The sequence below is a fragment of the Lepus europaeus genome, chromosome 5, assembly GCF_033115175.1.
Source record: "Lepus europaeus isolate LE1 chromosome 5, mLepTim1.pri, whole genome shotgun sequence".
In the NCBI taxonomy this organism is placed as follows: Eukaryota; Metazoa; Chordata; class Mammalia; order Lagomorpha; family Leporidae; genus Lepus; species Lepus europaeus.
This window is the reverse complement of record NC_084831.1, coordinates 34,821,901-34,846,085: the sequence shown is the minus strand read 5'-3', so window position 1 is coordinate 34,846,085 and position 24,185 is coordinate 34,821,901. Positions and strand designations below refer to the sequence as shown.

The following is a 24,185-nucleotide window of genomic DNA, read 5'->3' as shown; positions in this document are numbered from 1 at the left end:
TAAATAAATAAATATTAAAAAAAAAAAAAAGGCTTGCATCTAGGCTATGGTCCTATCAAGTCTGTGCTTGGACGTAGAGGGACATTATACAGAAAAAGGGGAAATGAACACAGTAGACTTTTAAGTAGAATGTTTTTTAAAAATGCAGCTTTCTGGGTAAATCTGTTAGCACGGTGAGTGTGTGGGATCCAGCGCAGAGGGCGCCATTACCTCTCTGATTCCTGGATGATATCCAGGCTCTTTGAGCCACTGGTGGCCTCCTGGACCATGATACTTGTTTCCCAGCGCTGATCTCCAGATTCAAAGAGGAAGAGCTTGCCTGTGTCAGTGCCAACGATAATCCTGTCCTCGGACACCCAGGCGTGGGCTAGATAGTTCTGTGGTTCTCCTCTCTGAAAATTGGTTTGCTTCAGAGTCCCCTCAGTGAAACGGAGAAGCTTAAATATCCCATTTCCGGTGACACAAACCTGTGTGTTATCCTGGGGACTGAAGCTCACCTGTAAGACGTGGGTAAACAAAAGAAAAAATGAAACTAATCTTGATGGGATTATTTCTCACCTTACTAATTAACATTTAGTTTTAAGTAGCTCACAATGTCCTTTACAGATCACTAAATCATTTAATTTTATACCACATTTGATAAGGATACACATCTATATTCATTATATTTGTGGGGCCCTCTAATAGTCAGCTGTAATACATGGGGGGAGCCAGTTAGGAAAGAAGGAAGTTTATTTTAGCTCACGGTTTTGGAGGTTCACAGTCCAAGATTGGTCAGGCCCCACTAGTCTGGATGAGGGACAGCAATGACAGAGCATATGCACAGGAGGGACCCCATGGCAAGCCAGGAAGAAGAGAGAATGACGAGGCCTGACTCAGGCTATTATAAACAACCCTCTCCTAGGAACTCCTTACCAAGAGCATTGCCCCAAACACCCAAGGACATCCCGCTATTTCCTAGACACTGTAATTTTTTTTTTTTCAAATGCAAGAGGCGGCTTTATTTACGTTTTGCGCAAAACGGACCCCTCCCTCCTGAGAGAGTGAGGTACTGGACAAGGGTTACAGGCAGTATTTAAAGGCAAAAACCACAAAGTTATCTTAAGCAAGTGAATACAAAGGGGAAGGGGGTTTTTGTTTACAGTAATTTCACTTATCTTAGTATACAGCATTCCTGCTCATCTCAGTACACATCAGTTTTACCCATCCCAACCATTGCACAAGGGGGGTTTCCAAACTGCTATTCCCTGTTATCTGCTAAGTTGCAGTTTCCCAGAAACTAACTGACCTTTCTTGAAACTTCCTAGTTTTTCAGCAGGTAAATTTTCAGAAGTCCTTCATTCCCCCCTTTTTGTTTTTGTACAAATTTTAATCCTAAAATTTACAGGCTAGATTCCACGGTTTTTAGCGCTCTGAGCCTGAACGGTTGAAAGGCATTCACGAACAAACCACATCAGCTTATTAAAAATACAAGGACCCACAGATAGTGTAACAAGCAAACCAGCAATGGGGCCTAGAAGTGGTAGCAAGTAAGGAAGCAGTCCATTGAATCCTGTCCACAGGGGGTTTTTAGCCATGGCATGGCGGCGATGCTCCAGATCGTCGCGAACTATGCCGGACTTGTTAGCATAAAAACAGCACTTTTCCTACAAAGTCAGATGGTGGTACAGGTGTTGGGAATAGAGTAAAAGTTACATTGTGCTTATAGACCGCAGAGCTCGGGTCAGGTAGAAAGAATGAATAGAACTCTTAAGGAAACTTTAACAAAACTGGTCATGGAGACTGGCACTAGGGACTGAGTCGAATTGTTACCTCTGGTGCTGTTCCGGGTTCGAAACACCCCCTCAGCCTTTGGCTTGACGCCCTATGAAATCCTGTATGGGGGGCCCCCACCCATTGCCGATCTGTTGGGTCCCAGCATTGATTCCTATGCTACCTCCCCTGGCTTGCAGACGCGGCTACGCGCTTTGCAACTAGTCCAGGAGTATGTCTGGAAGCCACTAGCAGAAGTCTGTCAGCCCCAGAACATGGGAACTCCACACACCTTCCAGATCGGGGACCAGGTCTACGTGAGGAGACATCAGGTGAAAAGCCTCAAACCTCGCTGGAAAGGACCCTTCACCGTACTTTAAACAACTCCCACAGTGGTCAAGGTGGACGGCATAGCTGCCTGGGTGCACGCCGCACACGTCAAGAGGGCAACTCCAGAGTCCCCAACGGAGGATCAGACCCCGAGACAACCGGAAACGTGGAAATTGCAACGCACACAAACCCCTTAAAGATAAGACTCTTTTTAAAACTGTGTAATACTTGAGACAACTGTAATAGTTTAATTAGGATCTGTTTTGCTGTTATTTGAGAGCCTTTACCCTTCCCTTCAATACCATCCCCTGGCTAAAGTTCATTCCAGAGGGGATGCAGATTTGGATGTAATCTCTCTGCCCCAGACATTGCAGAAAACTGCTGGCTCTGCTTACACCAGGGACCTCCCCTCCCTCTTGCTGTTTTCCTGCCGCTTAATAATACCCTTGGGTTTAATAGCTCTGTTAATTGCCCTCCCTTACAGCCTTTCCCTGTCCTTCCTGTTCCAATGGCCTAAAAATGATTCCTTTAACATTAATATGGCCTATATCATTTTACCGGCAAATTGGACTGGTAGCTGTGCATATGCTATGCTTCTGCCCAATGTAGACATTATTAGTGGAGATACCCCTGTCCCGATTCCTTCCTTCGATTATATTGCAGGAAGACAAAAACGAGCTGTACAATTCATTCCTATATTGGCTACGTTGGGAATTTCCACAGCTATGGTTACAGGATCCGCAGGACTGGGAGTTGCGGTCCAAAACTATAAAGATTTGTCCCAACAACTTATTAATGATGTACAATCCCTATCCTCCACCCTTCAGGACCTCCAAGACCAAATCGATTCCCTAGCGGAAGTGGTCTTACAAAACTGTAGGGGCTTAGACTTGCTTGCTGCCGAACAAGGAGGTATTTGTTTGGCTTTGTAGACACTGTAATTTGATCACATGTCCTCTCTTGGTATAATCAATTTAAGACTTTGGGACTTATTTATTTATTTTTAAAGATTTATTTATTTGAAAGAGTTTCAGAGAGGCAGAGGCAGAGAGAGAGAGAGGGAGGGAGGGAGGGAGGGAGGAAGGGAAGGAGGTCTTCCATCTGCTGGTTCATTCCCCAGATGACTGCAACAGCCAGAGTTACACTGATCAGAAGCCAGGAGCATCTTCTGTGTCGATTTGGGCCATTTTCTACTGCTTTCCCAGGGCATACCAGAGAGCTGGATTGGAAGTGGAGCAGCCGGGACTCAAAATGGCACCTACATGGGATGCTGACATTGCAGGCAGCAGCTTTACCTGCTACACCATGGTGCTGGCTCCAAGACTTCGGGATTTAATATTTGTGTTAAAGACTCCTAAGTCTTTTTTTTAAAGAATTATTTTATTATTTATTTGAAAGAGTTACACAGAGAGGTAGTCAGAGAGAGGTCTTCCATTCTGCTGGTCACTCCCCAAATGACCACCAATGGCCAGAGCTGAGCTGATCCGAAGCCAGGAGCCAGGAGCCAGGAGATTCTTCCGGGTCTCCCATGAAGGTGCAGGAGCCCAAGGACTTGGGCCATCTTCTACTGTTTTCCCAGGCCATAGCAGAGAGCTGGATTGGAAGAGGAGCAGCCTGGACTCGAACCACACCCATATGGGATGCTGGCACTAGAGGCTGGGGCTTTAACCTGCTGCACCACAGCACTGGCCCCTACTCCTAAGTCTTGAAAGAGGAAATCTATAAAGCCCCAAAAAACCCAGAAGGATAAGTTTTGACAAAGCCAAACTCTGTGCCAACAAAATGTAACAAAGCTCAGCTACAGAAACAGAAAAACAGGGGCCTGGCAGTTTAAACAGTCCTGTCGGGGGCAGAGAGACAAGCTGGGGGATGCTGTGTGGTCTTCCACCAGCTGGGCTGCTTCAGCCTTCACCCATATCCCAGTGTATAGTGATGGGCAGTCAGATGGGGCCCACTTGAGGGGCTGGGGCTTTTTTTTTTTTTTTAAAGGGTTTATTTATTTGACAGGCAGAGTGCCAGAGAGAGAAGTTTCAGAGAGAGAAGAGAGGAGGGGGAGAAGGAGGGGGAGAGGGAATCTTCCATCCATTGGTTCATTCCCCAAATGGCTGCAACGACTGGGGCTGGGACAGGTGGAAGCCAGGAGCCAGAAGTCAGGAGCTTCTTCAAGGTCTCCCACACAGGTGCAGGGGTCCAAGGACCTGGGCCATCCTCTGCTGATTTCCCAGGTGCAGGGCACCAGATTGGAAGTGGAGCAGCTTGGTCTTGAACCAGTGCATGGGCTGGGGATGCCGGTGCTACAGGCCACGGCTTTAACCTGAGCCATAACACCAGCCTCTATGGCTTTTTCATCTATGTCCCAGTGCTGGCTTTTTAAAAAAAAATTTATAGTGCAAATCAAATAAATGATTATTGAATCTACTTGAGAGGAGGTACCCTGTGCTCTCAATGAGGCTGCTTCTTCAGCCTTGCTATGGCCTGGATGAAACAGCCTTTCGGTTCTACCTGCTTTTGTTCTACATCTGTGATCACCTTCTGTTTGCTATTGCGCCCCTTAACTTTTTGATTACCAGCAGGGGAGTAGGGAGGATAAATGATGTGTGTCTTGGTTGTGATGTACTTGTTTATACATCAGCCTCTTACGAGTTGAATACCTGAGTATGTCTGATTTGCTTGGATCTCTGAACATGAACCTAAGTGAGTTGTTGAACTTGTAGAACGGAGTACTAGATCCTAGAGTGCGGTGACTTTATCAAGATTAAACCCCTTCTTAGATTCCCTGCCTATGCAGTGAACCGCCTCCTGAGAAGTCTTCACTTTGCTCTCAAACCACAATAGGAAATGCTTCTCCCTGTATAACTGCAACTTCATCAACAGCTTCCTATAGACCTGCCATTTTATACCACATTCCTGGAACCTTCCTACTGCTCAGAAATACTGCCAGGAAGAGGCCAGGACCATGGGGACAGCAAGCAAGCTTTATGAATCTACCCTAGAGCCCAAGCTGTGATCAGAAAGCAGTTCTGGGCCAGAGCAAAGACGAAGGACCTGTAGTCAGAGAACCCCAGCTCTGCCCCGCACTGCCTCTTGGAACTTGGCTGTCACTTCATCTTGTGGAACCTCGGCTCCCCCTCTGTGAAATGGGGATAATGATCACTCACATTTTACACGGTTGCTGTAGGATTAGCTTCTAAAATGCATGTAGGAAAGAAGTCAGCACAGTGCTACACAGAAGGCAGTCAATAGAAGACAGCTCTTGCCATTTTCCCCAGTTCGCATGGTACTTGCTATGCTAAGAGGTACCTGATAGATGGGGTTGTTCTGAATGTCGGTCCTGATGATGGCCATGACTTTCTGCTTTCCCCATAGCCAATAGACAAGGTTGGACTCTGGGGCTGATGTCTGAGCCAGCAGGTACTTGGAGTCTGGAGAAAAAGCCATGCTAATAAATTTCTGAACTGGGAAGTCAAAATTGCTAAGGACTTTGCGCTTCCGGCAAGGGATAGATGACAGTTCGTAAATGGTGATGACGGGTTTTTCTTGCACGGTTTCCGAGATAGCCAGGTATCGCCGATTGGGGCTGATGGACAAGGCCAGCATGCCCTGGCTCTTGTCTGAGCCTGCAAACAAGAGGTGAAAGGGGAAAATGAGGGCCCACCATGCTTTCACCTGGGCTCAACACGAGCCAGACAGGGCAGCGGGCACTGCTGATGCTGTGGGGAAAGGCGCGTGGGTGGTAAACATCAGTTCTGGCAGTGCCTAGGCCCAAGGACAACTGGGATAGGCACCCTGGAGAGCCTGGGGCAGGAGAGGTCCGAGCCCTTCCTGAAGGCGGATGAGGTGGGGTGGCAGCAGGGGCATAGTAGCAGGGAGAGCCCGAGCTGGATGTGGATGTTGTACAGGGTAGAGCAGGTGGAAGAACCACACAGGGGCGTATGGCTGAAGAGTGCACGTGAGCCAGGTGACGGAAGATGGGCCTAGACGGGCAGTTGGGGCACATCACAGAGGCCTTTTTGCCATGAGTGGCCACCACCTCACACTCCTCCTCTGCTCCAGACGCTGGCTGCTGCCTCGGGGACTCCTCTCAGGGCATCTGTGGCACGGCAGGTGAGCCTCGGCCAGAGGATGGAGGCGGAGGCTGCAGGAACGGCTTCACAATAAAACCTGTGGTCTCCTGCACACCAGGGACAGATGCACTCAGTCCCCTTGTTGGGATCTACAGGTGTTGCAGGCAGACCGGGCTGTCTTCTGCCAATCAGGAAGCAAGGAGGCTGCAGGCGACAGCCACGGTCCTCCAGAAAGCAGAGCCGGGGGCAGGGCCGCAAGTGTAACCCAGGCTGCTTTAGGAGTCCTGTGCTCGCCATGCACTTTTGCTTTCACAGGCCCTATTATTATTAAAATTTGTCTGCTGTTTATTTAAAAGGCAAAATGACAGAGAGAGGAGGGAGGGAGACTGGGGGGGGGGGAGGGAGAGGGAGGGAGAGAGAGAGACACACACACACACACACATCTTCCACCCACTGTTTCACTCTCTAAATGACTGCAGCAGCAAGGTCTGGGCCAGTCTGAAGCCAGGAGCCTGGAACTCCATCCTGGTCTCTCACAAGGGTGGCAGGAGCCCAAGCACTTGGGATATTTTCGGCTACTTTCCCAGGTTCATTATGGAGCTGGGTCAGAAACAGATGAGATGGGACTTGAAGCAGTGCTCCAATATGGGATGCCAGCATTGCAACCTTAACCAGCTATGCCACAATGCTGGCCCCCATACATCATTTTCTAAAATGTATTTATTTAGTTATTAGAAAGGCAGAGGCAGAGACAGAGATCTCCTATTGCTAGCTTACTCTCCAAATGCCTGAAACAGCTGGGGCTGGGTCAGGCTGAAGTCGGGAACTTGGAATTCCATCTGGGTCTCCTACACGGATGGTGGGAACCCCTGTATTTGATCCATCACCTGCTGCTTCCCAGGGTGTGCGCTAGCAGGCGACTGAAATCAGCAGCAGAGCTGGGACTCTGATATGGGATGCAGGTGTCCCCGGCAGCATCTTAACCACTGAGCCTAACACTTCTCATATTTTTAAAAATGGATGCAGTAATATGTATTATGAGTGACATAAAGAGAAATATAACCCAGGTTGCATGCACTAATATATAATTCATTATTGTTATATCCATTTTTCCTGCTTTTAAAATAAATGAAAATGAAACCAGTTTCTTGGGCTAAAAGTATCACAGACCTTAGGCACTGTGCTCTGCTGGCAAGCTGTCCGCGGCTGCAAGCCCAGGCAGGGAGGGAACGGGGGAAGAAAAGGTGCATTAGGAAGTGAGGCACTGGGCGGCTGGGACCCTGCAGTACTGGCATCCCCTATGGGCACTGATTCGAGTCCCGGCTGCTCCACTTCTTTATTATTTTTTTAAAGATTTATTTACTTATTATTTGAAAGGCAGAGTTACAGAGAGGCAGAGGCAGAGGCAAAGGCAGAGGCAGAAAGAGAGAGAGAGAGCGAGAGAGAGAGGGAGAATCCTCCATCTGCTGACTTGCTCCCCAGATGGCTGCAATGGCTGGAGCTGTGCCAATCCAAAGTCAGGAGCCAGAAGCTTCACCCAGGTCTCCCTCACAGGTATAGGGGCCTAAAAACCTGGGCCATCCTCCACTGCTTTCCCAGTCCACAGCAGAGAGCTGGATCAGAAGTGGAGTAGCTGGGGCTCAAACGGGTGCCCATATGGGATACCAGCACTGCAGGTGGTGGCTTTACCTGTTATGTCACAGCGCCGGCCCCCTGGCTGTACCACTTCTGTTCCAGCTCCCTGCTAACAGCCTGAGGAAGCAGTGGAAGATGGCCCAAGTACCTGGGCCCTTTGTACCCACATGGGAGATGTGGATGGAGTCTGGCTCCTGGTTTCAGCCTGGTCCAGCCCCAGCCATTTAGGGGAGTAGACCAGCAGTTAGAAGCTCGTTCTCTCTCTCTCTCTCACCCTGCCTTTCACATACATAAATAAATTTAAAAGAAAGTGGTGTGCTGGGTCCCCAGTTATAGGACCCTGCTGCTGCTTCACAGGCCAAGGGGGGCTGTGGCGAGCTGCTCATCAGTGCTGCCCCGGGGCCCAGGCCTTGCTGGGAGGGCTGCAGGCAGTCACTGCGCCCTGCAGAATCCAGGTCTGTGTCACTGAGAGCCTTGCACAAGAGTCTGGACTTCACCGGGGAGGCAAACTGAAGCCACTGCGCACATCTAGGGAGCACCACATGCATGCGGTAGAAAGAGCCGGCTGACGGGAAGATCACCCTGGAGGGAAGGAAAGCAGGCCAGTGCCGCAGCTCAATAGGCTAATCCTCCGCCTGTGGCGCTGGCACACCCGGTTCTAGCCCCAGATTCTGTTCTGGTTGCCCCTCTTCCAGGCCAGCTCTCTGCTATGGCCAGGGAGTACAGTGGAGGATGGCCCAAGTGTTTGGGCCCTGCACCCCATGGGAAACCAGGAGAAGCGCTTGGCTCCTGGCTTTGGATCAGCAAGATGCGCCAGCGGCCATTGGAGGGTGAACCAATGGCAAAGGAAGACCTTTCTCTCTGTCTCTCTCTCTCTCACTGTCCACTCTGCCTGTCAAAAAAAAAAAAAAAAAAAAAAAAAAAAAAAAAAAAAAGGAAGGAAGGCAGTCAGCTGGCGACGGGGAGAAGTGAGAAGTGATGGCCGCAATAAGCAGTGTGAAGGTGGCAGAGGCAGTGGGAACACAGAGGAGGGAGACCCGAGAAAGGCTAAGGTTAACTCATGGGACCTTGTGATTGCCTGATGAGGGGAGAGGGACAAGAGTAGCATGATGTCTAGGTTTTTGGTTTAGGTGACTGGAGGTGGAGGGACCCTTGGGATAGAATACAGGCTGGGGAAGTTAGGGGCAAAGGTGGAAATTCCGCCCATCCTAGGGCGGCACAGTGGGCATGCCAGCATCCTGTGGGCATGGGCTTGAGTCCAGGCTGCTCCACCTCCAATCCAGCTCCTTGGTATTGCATTTGGGAAGGCAGCAGAGGATGATCCAAGTACTTGTGCCCCTGCCACCCACGTGGGAGACTTGGCTATTGCATCCAGTGGATGGAAGATCGCTCGCTGTCTTTCAAGTGAATAAGTTTATCTTTTAAAATAGTCCATCCAAATATGCCGAATTTGTATATTTGCTTCTGGTATTTTATGTGTGTGTGTGTTTTAAAGATTTATGTGAAAGGCAGAGTGACAAAGAGTGAGCGAGAGATGGATTGATTTTCTGTCTTCTGGTTTACTTCCCAAGTGCCCACAACTGCCAGAGCTGAGCCAGGCTGAAGCCAGGAGCCAGGAACTCCATCCAGGTCTACCATATGGGAGGCAGGAACCCAACTACTTGGGCCATCATCTGCTACTTCTCAGGCCCATTAGCAGGAGGCTGGATTAGAGGGTGGGGGGCTGGTGCTGTGGCGCAGTAGTTAATTCCCCCCCCTCCCCATGGTGCTGGCATCTTATACGGGTGACGGTTCTAGTCCTGGATGCTCCTATTCTTATCCAGCTCTCTGCTAAGGCCTGGGAAAGCAGTGGAAGATGGCCCAAGGACTTGGGCCCCCTCACCTGCATGGTAGACCTGGAAGAAGCTCCCTGGATCCTGGCTTCAGATCAGCGCAGCTCCGGCAGTTGCAGCCATTTGGGGAGTGAACCAGCAGATGGAAGACCTTTCTCTCTGTAATTCTACCTCTCAAATACATAAATTAAAAAAAAATCTTAAAAAAAAAAAGGGGGTCAGGAATTGAACCAGGCACTCTTATTTGGGATGTTGGCATCCCAAGCAGTGGCCTGACTTGTGCCACAGGGCTTGCCCCAGTTTGATTTAAAAATGTTTCTCACTTATTTATTTTAATTTTATCTGAAAAGCAAAGAACACAGCCCTTCTATCTGCTGGTTCACTCCCCAAATGCAGAGACAGGATTGAGGTGGGAGCCCAGAACACAATCTCAGTCTCCTGCATCGGTGGCAGGTACCCGAGTACTTGAGGCACTGCCTGCTGCCTCCATGGTGTGTACTAGAAGGAAGCTGGATCAGAAGTGGAGCAGGAACTCCAATAAGGGATATAAGCCTCTCAACTGCTTCGCCAAAAGCCTACCCCATCATCTTTTTTTTTTTTTTTTTAAGATTTATTTATTTGAAAGGCAGAGTTTCAGAGAGGCAGAGAAAGAGAGAGAGATATCTTCCATCTACTGGTTCACCCTCCAAACAGCTGCAGCAGCCGGAGGTGCACCAATCCGAAGACAGGAGCCAGGAGCCAGGAGCTTCCTCTGGGTCTCTCACATGGGTGCAGGAGTCCAAGTACTTAGGCCATCTTCTCCTGCTTTCCAGGGCCATCAGCAGGGACCTTGATTGGAAATGGAGCAGCCAGCTCTCAAACCAGCGCCCATAAGGGATTTATGGGCTTTACCAGCTATGCTACAACGCCAACCCCTTGGCTCTCAGCACCCTTTCCTCTCACTTGGATTCCGGCAGCCATCTCTCTCTGCTTCCTCCTCAAGTCTGTTCTCTGCACAGCAGCCAGAGGAACCTGTGCAAACCTCACTCGGATCCTGTCTCTGCTCAGACCGCTATGGCTTCTCATTCCACTTACAGCAGGCCTACGACCAGCACAGTCCTAGGTGGCACTGCTCCCCATTATTTCTTTGCCTTACCTTTCGTTCCTCACGCCCTCATTCTCTCCTAACACACGGAGCACCTCAAATCGGAGCTGTGGCCAGTCTCTCTGCTGCTCCCCTGCCCTTCCCGTATGAGCACGGCCAGCTCCTCCACTTCCTTCAGCCTTCCCTTAGGCCCCTGGCCTACAACTTCATACTCCCCTAAGTTTCTCTTTCCATGCTTCATTTTATCTCATTAGTATCAATCACGACCCAACACAGGTATTGAATTTACTCTGTTAATTGTCACTCTCCCCTACTAGCGTAAAAGCACCACAAGCATACAAGTGTGTGTGTGTCTGTCTGTCTCTCTTCTGTGTCAGGAACACAGGAGGTTTTTTTTTCTTCCACTTTTTAAGTTGTTTTAATTTGAGAGAAAAAGAAAGACACACGGAAAGACGGACCCATCTGCTGGTTCACTCCTTGAAATGCCCATACTGGCTGGTGCTGGGACCTTAACATTGATCTCCCACAAGGGTGCCACGAGCCCAGTTACTTGAGCTGTCACTGTCGCCTTGCAGGGTCTGCATTTGTGGGGAGCTGGAGCCAGGAGCCAGGGCTGGGACGTGAACCTGGGCTCTCCGATGGGGACCGGTGGCCTAAGCCCTGGGTCACATGCCTGCTGAGAAACATTTCTAATTATCCAACTTTGCCTCAAATTTCTCCTCCACATTTTTCTTAGAATTCAATTTCCTCTGCGTTGAATTTAGGCTTGTCCTAGCTCCTTTTTGATGACTGGATATGCGCAAACAAGGAGAGCACAGTAATGGATCCCTGTCCTGAAGAGATTAAGACTTTTCCTGTAGCTGCACTGCATTAGGATGTGCTTTGAGCTAGGGGCTTATAACTGCACACAGCCTGCCGGGTCTCTGATGGGCACCACAGACCTCCAGTCATCTGTGCTGTGGCCAGCTGCCTGTCCCGTTTTTACCCCAAGAGGTCTCTGGGTCGCCGTCAAACCGGGATGCCCAGAGGAGCGCCACAAGCGTGAATGCTGTCTGGTGGGCACCAGGGTGACAGGCAGGATCCCTTGGGCCTGGGGATGCCGTGCCTCAGAGCCAGAGAGAAGCAGCACCAAGACTGTGGGCTGGCGCAGCGCTGCCCCCCAGGGGTGGCAGAGGGGCGGCCTCTGCTAGGCAGCCCTTTGCTGTTGGAGGTCCTTACCGGTGGGAGGCAGCATGGCAGGGGCTGCTCACCTTCTCAGTCCTCCACCCTTTTTTATTTTCTTAAATATATATATATTTTTATTTGAAAGGCAGAGTGACAGAAGGAGGGAAGACAGAGATCTTCCATCAGTGGTTTCACTCTCCAATGGCCACAAATGGCTAGGGCTGGACCAGGACAAAGCCAGGAACCTGGAATTCCATCTGAGTCTTCCATAGTAGGCGCAGGGGTCCAAGCACTTGGGTCATCTTCTGCTGCTTTCCCAGATGTATTAGCAGGGAGCTGGACTGGTTCAACCAGGACTTGAACCAGTGCTCATATGGGATGCAAGGGATGCAGGTGGTAGTTTAACTTGCTGTGCCACAATTCCAGCCCCTCACAGGAGGCTTTGAATGAATTTTTGTTGAATGAACAAATGAGCACACAGGGATGAGTATAAATGAATGCATGGTTCGTGATGACAGAAACTATTTCACAAAAGTCTTCCAGTATTAGAATGGATGATAAGTATATTTAAGGCATTATACACATATGATGATGGAGCATTATATGAAAATAAATGAACTCAGTTAAATGTATCAAGATGCACAAATCCCAGGGCTGGCATTGTGCCACCTGCAGCAGAGGACAGCCTGAGCGCCTGGGCTCCTGCACCCACATAGGAGGCTTGCAAGAAACTCCGGGTTTCTGCTTGGCCCAGCTCTGGCCAATGCCACCATTTGAGAAGTGAACTTGCAGATGGAAGATCTCTCTCTGTCTCTGCCTCTCTCTGTGTCTCTTCCTCTCTCTTGTAACTCTGTCTTTCAAAAAACTCTTAAAAAAAAAAGTTGCACAAATCTCAAAAGCACAGCATTGAATGAAAGTAGCAAATCACAGAATATATGATTTCATTACATAAAGCTGGAAAATGGCAACAACAAAAGTATATCTTGTATAAGGTTACATATATTTGGTAAAACTATATTGAAAAATTGGAATTCTTACAAAATCCAAGATGGGATGTGCCTGGGGGGGGGCGGTAGAGAAGGAATTGGGGAGAAGAACTGGAACTGGCAATGTTCTGCTTCCCATCCTGCGTTCATACATCTCCATTTTATTGTCATTGTTTATATATTATACATATGTAGCTGTTCTTTTTTGTGTATGTATGACACAGTACCAAGCGTTAAAGATAACAGAGCAGGGAAAAGTGATTAGGTTAAAGAAATCATGACTACCATCTGCAGGGCCAGTGAAAACAAAAACAAATGCTGTAACATTACACAAACAGGGTGAGATTTCCAGTGTCTTAAACACACATGGATTCAAAGGGTGCTGTACAGAAGGTGGTATATTCTGGGAAACTGGGCTAGAGAGCTCAGAGTGCTCTGGTCATGGTAAAAATGATACTGAAAATGCACGGAGATTCATCAAAGTAATTCTTTTAATGAAATTACAGTGAAAAAAGTACTTTTAAAGAACACTATTTTATGTGCGATTTTAACTGGGAATGCAAGCCAACATTCATGCCCGCCACATTCATAAAACGGTACGCACATTGAAGTTGGCCAAAAAAGGTCCTTCCGGGCATCGTGCTGGGGCTCTCGGAGGACACGTGGCACTTACTTTAACGCGTGGGTCTGGATGGAAAGGGTTTTTACCTGGAATGAATTTTTGCCATTTCTGATCCACATTGTACTTCACACAGTGATTTCCTGAAGGAAACATAACGGTCTGTTCGTCGAAGAAGAAGATATTGTTGGCTACGTGAGCTCGAAGACCGAACACATGCAGCGACTGGGCTACCACGGAGGACATGGTCCCGGGTCAGAGCGCTGCGGAGAACGAGCGCACAGGTGAGACGGGGAACGCCCCGCCCCGGGCCCGCCCCCGACACGCCCCCGCCCGCCCCGGACACGCCCCCGACCGTCCCGGACACGCCCCCGACCGTCCCGGACACGCCCCGGACGCGCCCCCCCGCCCGCCCCGGACCCTGCTCTCCCCTCGCGCTTCCCCGCCACCCCGCTCCTTTTCCCGTTTCCTTCGCTCCCTCGCGTTTTCCAACTTCTCCCCACGATCCAGGGACCCCCTCCCACCTGTCGCTTCTCTCTGGGTCACCAGACCACGTGCCTCTCCAGAAGTCTCACCCCTACGGATCGCACGCAACTCGGGCCCTTCCGAACGCGGAGCCGTTCCTATAGCAACGACGTACCGGAAGTACGGCCAGCGACCGGAACAGGAAGTGCCGATCAAAAAAAAAAAAAAAAAAAAAGCCGAGAGTTGTGGGCGCTCCGGCCCTTCGAGTCCACGTGGAGCTGCGGTGTGAGAGGAGCGGGTGACGCCCTCGGCGGCAGCAGCAGCGGCAGGGACGCGCGTGGCCCTCGGCCAGCCGCGGGGCCCTCGGACATCCCGCTTCTTCGGCCCGCGTTAGGCGTGCGTGCTGCGGGATGGACACCCCCCCGCTCTCGGGGTCGGACTCGGATTCTGACGAGTCCCTGGTCACAGACCGGCAGGTAAGTGTCGGCCGAGCTCGCGGGCTGGGCGCCGGAGCCGGGGCCTTGCGCGGCTGGTGCTGACCGCGGCTGTGTCCTGCAGTTGCAGGATGCGTTTTCCCAGGGGCTCCTGAAGCCAGGCCTCAATGTCGTGCTGGAGGGGCCGAAGAAGGCCGTCAACAACGTGGTGAGTCCAGAGCCGGCCCGGGGGCACTGGGAGACGGGACGCTCAGGGCGCGGCGCTGTGCGTGGGCCGAGTCGCGTCCTGGGAGAGCCTCCGCGCGCGCCTGCCGGGGTGTCGGGGCTCAGCGCCCTGTTCGCCGGCCTGGCACCCCGGGCTGAGGAGGGGCGACCTCAGGCTTCCCTCCTGACGCCTTCAGTGGCTGAATTTCCTAGAATGGCCTGAAACAGTGTTTGGCCGAATTCAAGCGGGACCTGGAGTGGGTGGAGAGGCTCGACGTGACCCTGGGTCCGGTGCCGGAAGCCCCCGGACCGCAGCCAGCGCCTCCGAGCAAGGACCAGGGAGCCCTGAATCCGGAAGACGACTTCCAGCGGGAGATGAGTTTGTATGTTTGTTTTCAAGTGGGGGAGAGGAGGGGGCCTTGTGCTGGAGCCTCCGGGAGAGGGAAGGGAGTCAGACGCAGAGGCAGGGAGAGGGAATGGCAGGCCCCTCCGCCCCTGTCTCACTTTGTCTTCCATCTCAGCTACCGCCAGGCCCAGGCTGCGGTGCTCGCCGTGTTACCCCGCCTCCACCAGCTCAAAGTCCCTACCAAGAGGCCCACCGATTACTTTGCTGAAATGGCCAAGTCTGATCAGCAGATGCAAAAGGTAAACAGGGAAGTTTTTCTCTGGAAAGCCAAGGCTTTATCTCTTCTACAGATTTGTTTACTTCCAGTCATGCCAATCACCACCAATTAGATAAAGGCAAGAGTGGCATTTGGGAAAAGGACTGTAAGAAGTGTGGTCCCCAAGGTAAAGACGGCCTTCTGCATTCCTGGGATGGTCATGGCGTGCCGTGTATAGAAGACAGCACATCTCTTGTCTTGCTTGTCGTTACCAGTGAGGAGTGCTGTCACAGATGATGAATTTTCTCAGGGCCTGTTTTCTCTTCTGTGAAACTTAAGTTTGGTAGAACTTGGTTCTCATTTAATTTTTGGAGGAAGAGAATTGCCAACATCTAATCCAAGGTAAGCTGAAATAGTTCCTTTGGGCTTCACGCTGGATTTTAGGAGCTCTTGTAAGCCAGACACATCTGTACATTCATATGGACGGGTACCTACCCTTAACTGGACTGTGTGCGGTTGATGGAAGAGGCCAGGCACCTTCTGTCTGCTGGAGACTTTATCCTGTAGGTGGTGTTAGAGAAGGGCACGGAGGCTGCTCGCTGTTCTAACCTCAGTCTGCAGACGGTAGAGAATGCTGGTGTTTTTTCTTGGGCTGCAAGTAGACTGTATGTTGGAATAAATGGCATTGATGAGAAGGTAACTTCCAGGCTAGAGTTCTACCACTGACACTTTTTGGTACCTTGCACACAAAGTGCTTGTCCATAAAGTGCTCAGTTGGAGTAGATGATTTACATACATGTTCTGCAGTTGGCAGAACTGGGAACGTGTCCCCTGTTGCTCGGCTTCCTTAGTGGTCATCCCATTTTCACATACATAAACTGACAACATTTTTTGTTTTAGATTCGACTGAAGCTGCAGACTAAACAGGCTGCCATGGAGAAGTCTGAGAAGGCCAAGCAGCTGCGAGCGCTTCGGAAATACGGGAAGAAGGTGAGAAACACATGGGGGCAGGGCGAGGCGAGGGTGGTTGTCAGGTCCAATGGCTGTGGACTGATCGAGTTCCATGCCCTGCGTGCTTGATCATGGGCTTCCTGTGTCATGGTGGCGTGTGTGTGCTAGTATTTGTGAGCGCAGTCTTACCTCAACCCCAGGGCAGGCCCAGGACTCTGTGACAGCACTTGAACCTCTCCTTCACCCTCTGGGCTAAAGCTTCCACATCTATGGAGGAAAGAGTTGGGGGTCAGATCAGTGGTGTCCAACCGGACCTCACAGCAAATCGCCCTGGGGGAATTTTGTTTCTAGGCTTCAGACTCTGGGAATCTGTGTGTATGTTTCTCTCAGTCCCCCAAAAACTTACCAGGTGATGCTGATCTGTATCTTTGTGATTGATAGGCCTAGACGATTGTCAAGTTCTTGAAGGAATTACACCGTTATCCAATCTGAGAGACAAAAAATAGCACCTGTGTGAATGACAGTCCAATGTCATCCTGAGTTCTAACATAAAACCAGATCAAGCACACCATCAGAGTGTTCTTGGTTTTCCTTTTTTATTTTATGGGCTCCTAAAGAACACAGGAGTTAAGTGAAGATTGCAGGAAGAAATGAGTATGAGGAAGATCAGCATGAATCTTAGAACTTTGTTGGTGTTTTGGACATGAACACTGTGATGAGACGTGGAGCTGTTTCCACAATTGGGGTCACCTCACTGATAGTTTTCAGCACAGAGTAGACTAGCATCGTGTCCCCTGCACAAGGTCTGCTGTGGGTTTGTTGTTTCTCTGATCTGGAGGTGAAAGGCTGAGATCATCGCAAAGATCCCAGCAGTCAGTTTAACACATTGTAATTTATCAAAGCAAACAAAATCTTTTTTAAGATTTCTTTATCTGGAATTCAGAGTTACAGAGAGAGAGAGAGAGAGAGAGAGAGAGATTGATTTTCCATCTGCTGGTTCACTCCCCAAATGGCCACAAAGGCTGGGGCTGGGCCAGGCCGAACCCAGGAGCCTGGAACTCCATCTGAGTTTTAAGCCATCTTCTACTGCTTTTCCCAGGCTATTAGCCAGGAGCTGGATCGAAAGTGGAGCAGCTGGGACATGAACCGGCGCCCGTATAGGATGCTGCGCCATAACTCCAGCCCCAGCTGTTTTTAATTTGGGGAAACCTTTAGGGCAGAGGTTCTCAAGTTGGGGTGATTTAGTGTCCCAGGGAACATTTGTCACTGGAGACATTTTTGGTTGTCATATTGGGGAGGGGGAGACTGCTACTGGGTTCTACTGGGTGGAGGCCAGGATGCTGCTGAGCAACCTCCAGTTCCCTGAACAGGCCTCTGCCCCCAGCAGAGAAGTGTTCTGTATAGCATGTCAGCAGGGACACGAACCCTGCCTGGAAGTTCAGAGTGTTTTCTTTTGTCCTTAAAGCTTTGTTGTTTTTCCTGGGGAGGTTGTTTCTTTTATTTTGATATTGTTATGCTTAGTAACATAATTGATGGGAAAAATTGGACATAGATCTAGACATGGTTTGATAGTTTTGTAGGCAAGGTTGCATAATGAGGTAAGAGTGCAGTATGGGTATGAATCTGGAATCTGAACTTCACTTTGTGACTGGGGCAAGTTACTTAAGTTCTCTGTGCTTCCGTGTAGGGGATAATTTTTTTTTAAAGATTTATTTTAGAGGCAGGTGCTGTGGCTCACTTGGTTAGTCCTCCACCTGCCGCGCCGGCATCCCATATGGGCGCTGGGTTCTAGTCCCGGTTACTCCTCTTCCAGTCCAGCTCTCTGCTGTGGCCCGGGAAGGCAATGAAGGATGGCCCAAGTGCTTGGGTCTCTGTACCCGCGTGGGAGACCAGGAGGAAGCACCTGGCTCCTGGCTTCGGATCGACACAGCTCCAGCTGTAGCGGCCGTTTGGGGTGAACCAACAGAAGGAAGACCTTTCTGTCTCTCCCTTTCACTGTCTAACTCTTATCTGTCAAATAAATGAATAAAAGATTTATTTTATTTATTTTGATAGAGTTACAGAGAGAGAGAGAAAGAGAGATGTCTTCCATCCATTGGTTCACTCTCCAAATGGCCACATGGCCCAAGCTGGGTCAGGTGGAAGCCAGGAGCTAGGAGCTTCTTCTGGGTCTCCCATGTGGGTGCAGAAATCCAAGCACTTGAGCCATCTTCCTCTGCTTTCCCAGGTGCATTAGCAGGGAGCTGGATCAGAAGTAGAGCAGCCAGGATGTGAACTGGTGCCCATATGGGATGCTGGTGTAGCAGGTGGTGGCTTAACCCACTGTGCCACAATGCCGGCCCTGGGGATAGTAATTTCAGTGTCACTGGATAATTGAGTAAATGAACTAAGAATATACTTAGAATGTAACAGTTATTTTCACATTGTGTTAATGTCATTATGAAAAGAATGGATATTTGTAGTAAAGGTTTGGAAGGGGTCTAAGTGTCTGTGTCTCCGTATCACAGGTACAGACAGAGGTTCTTCAAAAGAGGCAGCGGGAGAAGGCACATATGATGAGTGCCATTAAGAAATATCAGAAAGGTCAGTATGTCTCTGCCAAGGATGTCAGGGAACAGGGGTACTGGGATCCACCGTTAATTTTAACACAGAGCTTTAGAGACTTCTCCATGGATCTTTAACTATTGGACCAAAATTTTGGGAATGGTGTGGGTAGCAGGCTGTGTCTCTTAAAATCATTGTAGTAAGTACCAGCCTCATTTTGAGGTTTAAACTTTGCTTCTTTACAAATAATGGTGCTGACCAAAGTACTTTTTCACCCACAGGCTTCTCTGATAAGCTGGATTTCCTTGAAGGAGATCAGAAACCTGTTGCCAAGGGCACACAGGCAGGAGCTAAGGGCCGGCAGATGAAGAAGGGGTAAGAAGTTCGGGCATGGTTCTGTTCTGTGAGTGCGATGGGCCAGCAGTTGATGAGCGTGACTGCAGACCTCCAGCAGGAGCAGCCTCGGTTAAGAGAGTGGCTGTGACCAAGACCTAATGGTCCGTGTGGGGCCCTCTTTAGCCATACCAGTCTTTGAAGATTGAAATAAGGTACTTAGGGGTGGGTGTTTGCTGCAGTGGGTAAGGTGCTGCCTGGGATGCTTACATCCCCTATCAGAGCGTCGGTGTGAACTCCTACTCCCCTTCCAATCCAGCTTCCTATCCTGCTTCCTGCTGGTGTAAACTCTGGGAGGGAGCATATGATCACTCAGCTACTCGACTCCCTGCCAACCAGGTTGGAGACCAAGAAGGAATTCCTGGCTCCTGGCTTTGGCCTGATCCAGTCCTGGCTGTTGTGGGCATTTTGGTAGTGAACCAGTGAACACATGACCTCTTGCTCTTGCTCTGCCTTTCAAGTAATTAAACTTAAAAAAAATAAAATAAAATAAAGCTTTTTAAGTATCTGGCACACTTCTAGTGAATGTTGAATCACTGTGATTGTGGCACCCTTGTGGTGGTTTAGAGAAGAGCTGGAGGGGTCGCTCCTGCCTGCTGCTCATGAGGAGGTAGCTTTGAGCAGGTCACTGACCTTTCTAAATGCTACTGCCTTATCTGCCAGCAGGAGGAGAGAGTAGGTGCCCCACCGAGGTGTGAAGATGAGAAGGGACGATGTTGGCTATCATTGCTCCCTTCTGCATATTTACATGTCAGGCCTTGGAAGGATGGGCTTTTCCATTTAATACAGTAAATGCTATGACAGAAGCATTTAGGGAATAGTATGCAAGCACATTTTAGAAGTATCTGACTTCAGGGCTGGTGTTGGCACAGCAGGCTAAGCTGCTGCTTGCGATGCCCACATCCCATATCGGATTGCTGGTTTGAGTCCTGGCAGCTCCCCTTACGATCCAGCTTCCTGCTAATGTACCTTGGAAGGCAGCACAATTGGTTGGGTTCCTGCTGCCCACATGGGAGACCAGGATGGAGTTCTTGGCTCCTGGTTTCAGCCTGGCCCAGACCTCGCTTTCCTGGCCATTTGGGGAATGAACCAGCAGATGAACGCTTGCTCTCCATCTCTTCCTCTCTCTCTCTGTTGCTCTGTCTTTGAAGTAAATAAATCCTGAAAAAAAGAAAAAAGGAATACTTGACACAGAACAGAGATGGCTTTCTAAACTTAGCCTGAAGGGTGAATAAGAAATTAATCAGGAGCAGAGAAGCTAAGCTGGTTTGGGGAGGAAGAATGTGAATGAGCAAAGGCATAGAATTAAGACAGCAGGTGTGTGTGCATCACTGGGAATAGAGTGCAAGGCAAGGAATGGCGAGGTGTGGCCGGAGGGCCCTGGGCTGTTATTTGCCTGTTGAGGAGCTTGGGTTATCAGTAGCTAGTGGGGAGACACACATGGGCTTTACTCACATTAATGAGCAGGCCATATTGATGTTTTGAAAAAGATTACCATACTACTTGTGTGGGTGATGGACTTGAGGGAAGCAGAGAAATTGGTTGGGATACTTTTACAAAAGTCCAGATGAGCAGTGACAATGACTTGAACCTGGTAATGGGGCAGGGAAGGGAAAATGCATTGAAGAAATACTTAAGAGCTCAAAGAGGAAGACTCAGCGTGTGTCTAGAGAGTGCCTGTGAGCTCACAGCTTAGGGGGGATGGTGTAGTGCTGCCCTGCAGTGAGACTGGTCAGCGAAAAGAGAAACCATGCGGTTTTCATGTGCTGACTTTGAGGGTCCTCAGTTGGGATGGCAGGCTTCACAGTTTTGTACATTTGAATGTTAACTGCATATATATATCCTAAAGAGGACTAGAAACAGTACAGGGTGGTTTGTTAAAATACAAGATTTGTTAAAAGACAAAGGTTTCCAAATATAGCTGCAAGCCACATGGTACAGGCAGATCCTTTTCTGCTTCTGAACTTGTTTCCCTGCCCTGGTGGTTAAAATCATGTGTAGGTGAGTTTGCTTGGGGAGATTGCAGAGTAAGAACGTGGGTGACAGTAATGCCTAAGGGGTTTTACATAAAGGAAACTGGGGCTCTCATTGGGTCATCAGATTCACCAGGATGTACTGTGCAGTGAGTAACCTATGGGACCACGTTTTTGCAGGCCTAGTGCTAAGCGACGATATAAAAACCAGAAGTTTGGTTTTGGTGGAAAGAAGAAAGGCTCCAAGTGGAACACTCGTGAGAGCTACGATGATGTGTCCAGCTTCCGGGCCAAAACAGCTCATGGCAAGGGCCTCAAGAGGCCTGGAAAGAAAGGGTCAAATGTAAGTGAGCCAGGGGCCCAGGCTGTGGCCTGGCTCAGCCTCCTCTTCCTCTCCCCCTACCCTCTGTGCCTGCATACCCTGGGGAAGAAATGTGACTAGGTGTGGTGCTTTTTTCTCTGCAGAAGAGACCTGGAAAGAGAACAAGAGAGAAGATGAAGAGCAGAACACGCTAAACAGCATCTTGTTGTACAGAGAACCAAGAAAAAGGGATGAAGCCTTATTTTCCTGATACAGTTGGGTCCCTTCTGTTTATTTTATTTTATTTTATTTTATTTTATTTTTTGTTTGTTTGTTAAAAATGCCTTTAATAAACTAAATAAAAATTATTAAAGCACATATACCCGTGATAAAAGCCTCAGAACCAGGAGGCTGGCACTGTGGTGCAGTGAGTTAAGGGGCTGTTTGCCACATCAGGATCCCATATTGGAGTGCCGGTTCGAGTTCCAGCCACTCTGCTTCTGGTCCAGCTTCCTGCTAATGCAGCGGGGAAGGCCGCAGACAATGGTCCGAATACTTGGGCCCCTGCCACCCACGTGGGAGACCTGGATGGAGTTCCTGGCTCTTGGCTTTGGCCTGGCATAGACCTGGCTGTTGTGGCCATGTGGGGAGTGAACCAGTGGATGGAAGGTCTTTCTCTGTCACTTTGCCTTTCAGATAAATAAATCTTAAAAACATATCTCAGGACTAGAAGGTTTAGAAATTACTTATAATATATGTTGTAAGTATTGCTATTTATTGACGATAATTTAGAGTCCAAATTGCCTTTCTTTTATGATTGATGAAGCTTTAACTTAAAACCTTCCTCATGTCTTCCTCACTCTTTGAAATAGTTATAGCGCTATCAATCCTTTTATAGCTAGATGAATTATAATAAAATTTCCTGTGATTCAGCTATTGATTTTTCTTTTTTTTTTCTTTCAAAGATTTATTTATCTGAAAGTCAGAGTTACACAGATAGAGGAGAGTCAGAGAGAGAGAGAGAGAAAGTCTTCCTTCTGATGGTTCACTCCTCAACTGGCCGCAATGGCTGGAGCTGGGCTTATCCGAAGCCAGGAGCCAGGAGCCTCTTCCAGGTCTCCCATTCGAGTGCAGGGGCCCAAAGACTTGGGCCATCTTCTACTGCTTTCCCAGGCCATAGCAGAGAGCTGGATTGGAAGAGGAGCAGCTGGGACTAGAACCAGTGCCCATATGAGATGTCGGCACTTCAGGCCAGGGTGTTAACAGCGCCGGCCCCAGCTATTGATTTTTCTTGAGTCAATCATTACCTTATATTTTCTTGTTGTATGATATTCTTTTTTCCAGATGCTTTGCCATTTTACCCACCTTACAGTTTTCTTTGAGTCACATATTGAACCCTTTCTGATAATTTCTAAGTTTATATTTTAGTTCTTTTGTGGGGAAGATTTTATTTTATTTAAAAAAATTTTAAAAATTATATTTGAGAGAAAAGGGAGCTCTCATCTGCTGTTTCACTCCCTAGATGCCTGTGATGACTAGGGCTGGGCTCAGGCCAAAGCTGGGAGCTGGAAACCCAATCTGGGTCTCCCACGTGAGTGGCAGGAGCCCAGTTACTTGAGTCATCTGCGTTGTTGGGAAGCTGGAATTGGGAGCCAGAACTGGGTCATGAGCCCATACATTCCAATAGGGATGCAGGCATCTTCACCGTTAGGCCAAACTCCTGTCCCACTAATCACTCCATTGGATATTTATTTTAGCTTTCATTTTACCTTTCAAGAGTTCTTTATTCTCCACTTTGTCCTTTTTTGTATCATTTTTACTCTTTTGTTTTTTTTTTTTTTTTTTTTTTTTTTTGACAGGCAGAGTGGACAGTGAGAGAGAGAGACAGAGAGAAAGGTCTTCCTTTTGCCGTTGGTTCACCCTCCAATGGCCGCCGCGGTAGCGCGCTGCGGCCGGTGCACCGCACTGTTCCGATGGCAGGAGCCAGGTGCTTCTCCAGGTCTCCCATGGGGTGCAGGGCCCAAGCACTTGGGCCATCCTCCACTGCACTCCCTAGCCACAGCAGAGAGCTGGCCTGGAAGAGGGGCAACCGGGACAGGATCGGTGCCCCGACCGGGACTAGAACCCGGTGTGCCGGCGCCGCAAGGCGGAGGATTAGCCTAGTGAGCCGCGGCGCTGGCCATCATTTTTACTCTTATTCTACAAATTCAGTATGTTTGCCATATTTCTGATGTGGCTTTGACCTTCTTAGTTTTTTAGCCGTTTTCTTCTGTTCCCAGCGTGCTTCCTCAGCCTCCTGTGCATTCTGGCCTCCCTCTAGCATGTTGAGCAGTGGTGCATCACAGATGTTAACTGCTTGGCTCTGCTGCTTCCTTGTTTGACCTTCGGCAAGAGGCTTTTTCTGTGCCATTTTATAACAAGGAAATGGAGTCCTCAAAGGGCTTAGTAACTTACCCAGGGTTACACAGCTACTTAGCAATAGCCAGAATTCATACCGAGCTAAGCCTGGCTCCCTACCGTGTTCTCAGTGGCTAGGTATATCACCGCCATGTTCCTGGTGTTTCCTCACGGGGGGAGCCAGGCTTAAAGGCTCTGAGTCCCATCTGATTTCTTGAGTTCTAGTCTGTATCTCTGGGTAGTTCTTCCTTTGTGCTTGGGCTGCGTGGTGAAGATTAACCTGGCTGGGAGACAAGGCATGAGTTAGGAAGGAGTCAGGCTATGAGACCAACCAGTGTTCCTACATCCTTTTTTCTGGCCACACTGTCTCTTAGGGGTTCAGCTTCCTCACCTCTGAGGTTTCCCTAGGCCTTGAGACAGGAATGTTTGGTCCCTCCGCTCACCTTTAAACATGT

General features: G+C 49.2%; 2 protein-coding genes and 1 non-coding gene across 3 annotated transcripts in view; 1 reads left to right on the top strand and 2 right to left on the bottom strand.

The window, feature by feature from the left end:
* CFAP57 (cilia and flagella associated protein 57) overlaps positions 1-14,131 on the bottom strand; it is a 76,684-nt gene extending 62,553 nt beyond the window's left edge. Inside the window, exons 1-4 of the mRNA XM_062191100.1 lie at positions 13,991-14,131; positions 13,556-13,729; positions 5,383-5,699; positions 211-497 (exon numbers count right to left, since the gene is read on the bottom strand). Coding sequence (XP_062047084.1) covers positions 211-497; positions 5,383-5,699; positions 13,556-13,712 — 761 coding nt within the window. The 5' untranslated portion in view covers positions 13,713-13,729; positions 13,991-14,131. The remainder of the gene's footprint in view (positions 1-210; positions 498-5,382; positions 5,700-13,555; positions 13,730-13,990) is intronic.
* Positions 11,829-11,962, bottom strand: LOC133761361 (small nucleolar RNA SNORA47). The gene has a single exon (XR_009866159.1). It is a non-coding gene; the product is annotated as a small nucleolar RNA SNORA47 (small nucleolar RNA).
* A 31-nt stretch (positions 14,132-14,162) lies between the features above and the next one.
* Positions 14,163-21,661, top strand: EBNA1BP2 (EBNA1 binding protein 2). Its single transcript, XM_062191101.1, has 9 exons — positions 14,163-14,407; positions 14,490-14,573; positions 14,783-14,952; positions 15,091-15,214; positions 16,072-16,161; positions 18,630-18,705; positions 18,948-19,041; positions 21,213-21,375; positions 21,498-21,661. The coding sequence occupies exons 1-9, from the start codon at positions 14,342-14,344 to the stop codon at positions 21,546-21,548; spliced, it is 918 nt and encodes a 305-aa protein (XP_062047085.1). The 5' UTR covers positions 14,163-14,341; the 3' UTR covers positions 21,549-21,661.
* The last annotated feature ends 2,524 nt before the right edge of the window (positions 21,662-24,185 follow it).

Coding starts and splice junctions, on each gene's coding strand:
- EBNA1BP2 (XM_062191101.1), top strand. CDS start 14,342: ATGGACACCCCCCCGCTCTCGGGGTCGGACTCGGATTCTGACGAGTCC. Junction 14,953..15,090: donor TTCCAGCGGGAGATGAGTTT/GTATGTTTGTTT, acceptor CTTCCATCTCAG/CTACCGCCAGGCCCAGGCTG. Junction 16,162..18,629: donor TTCGGAAATACGGGAAGAAG/GTGAGAAACACA, acceptor TCCGTATCACAG/GTACAGACAGAGGTTCTTCA.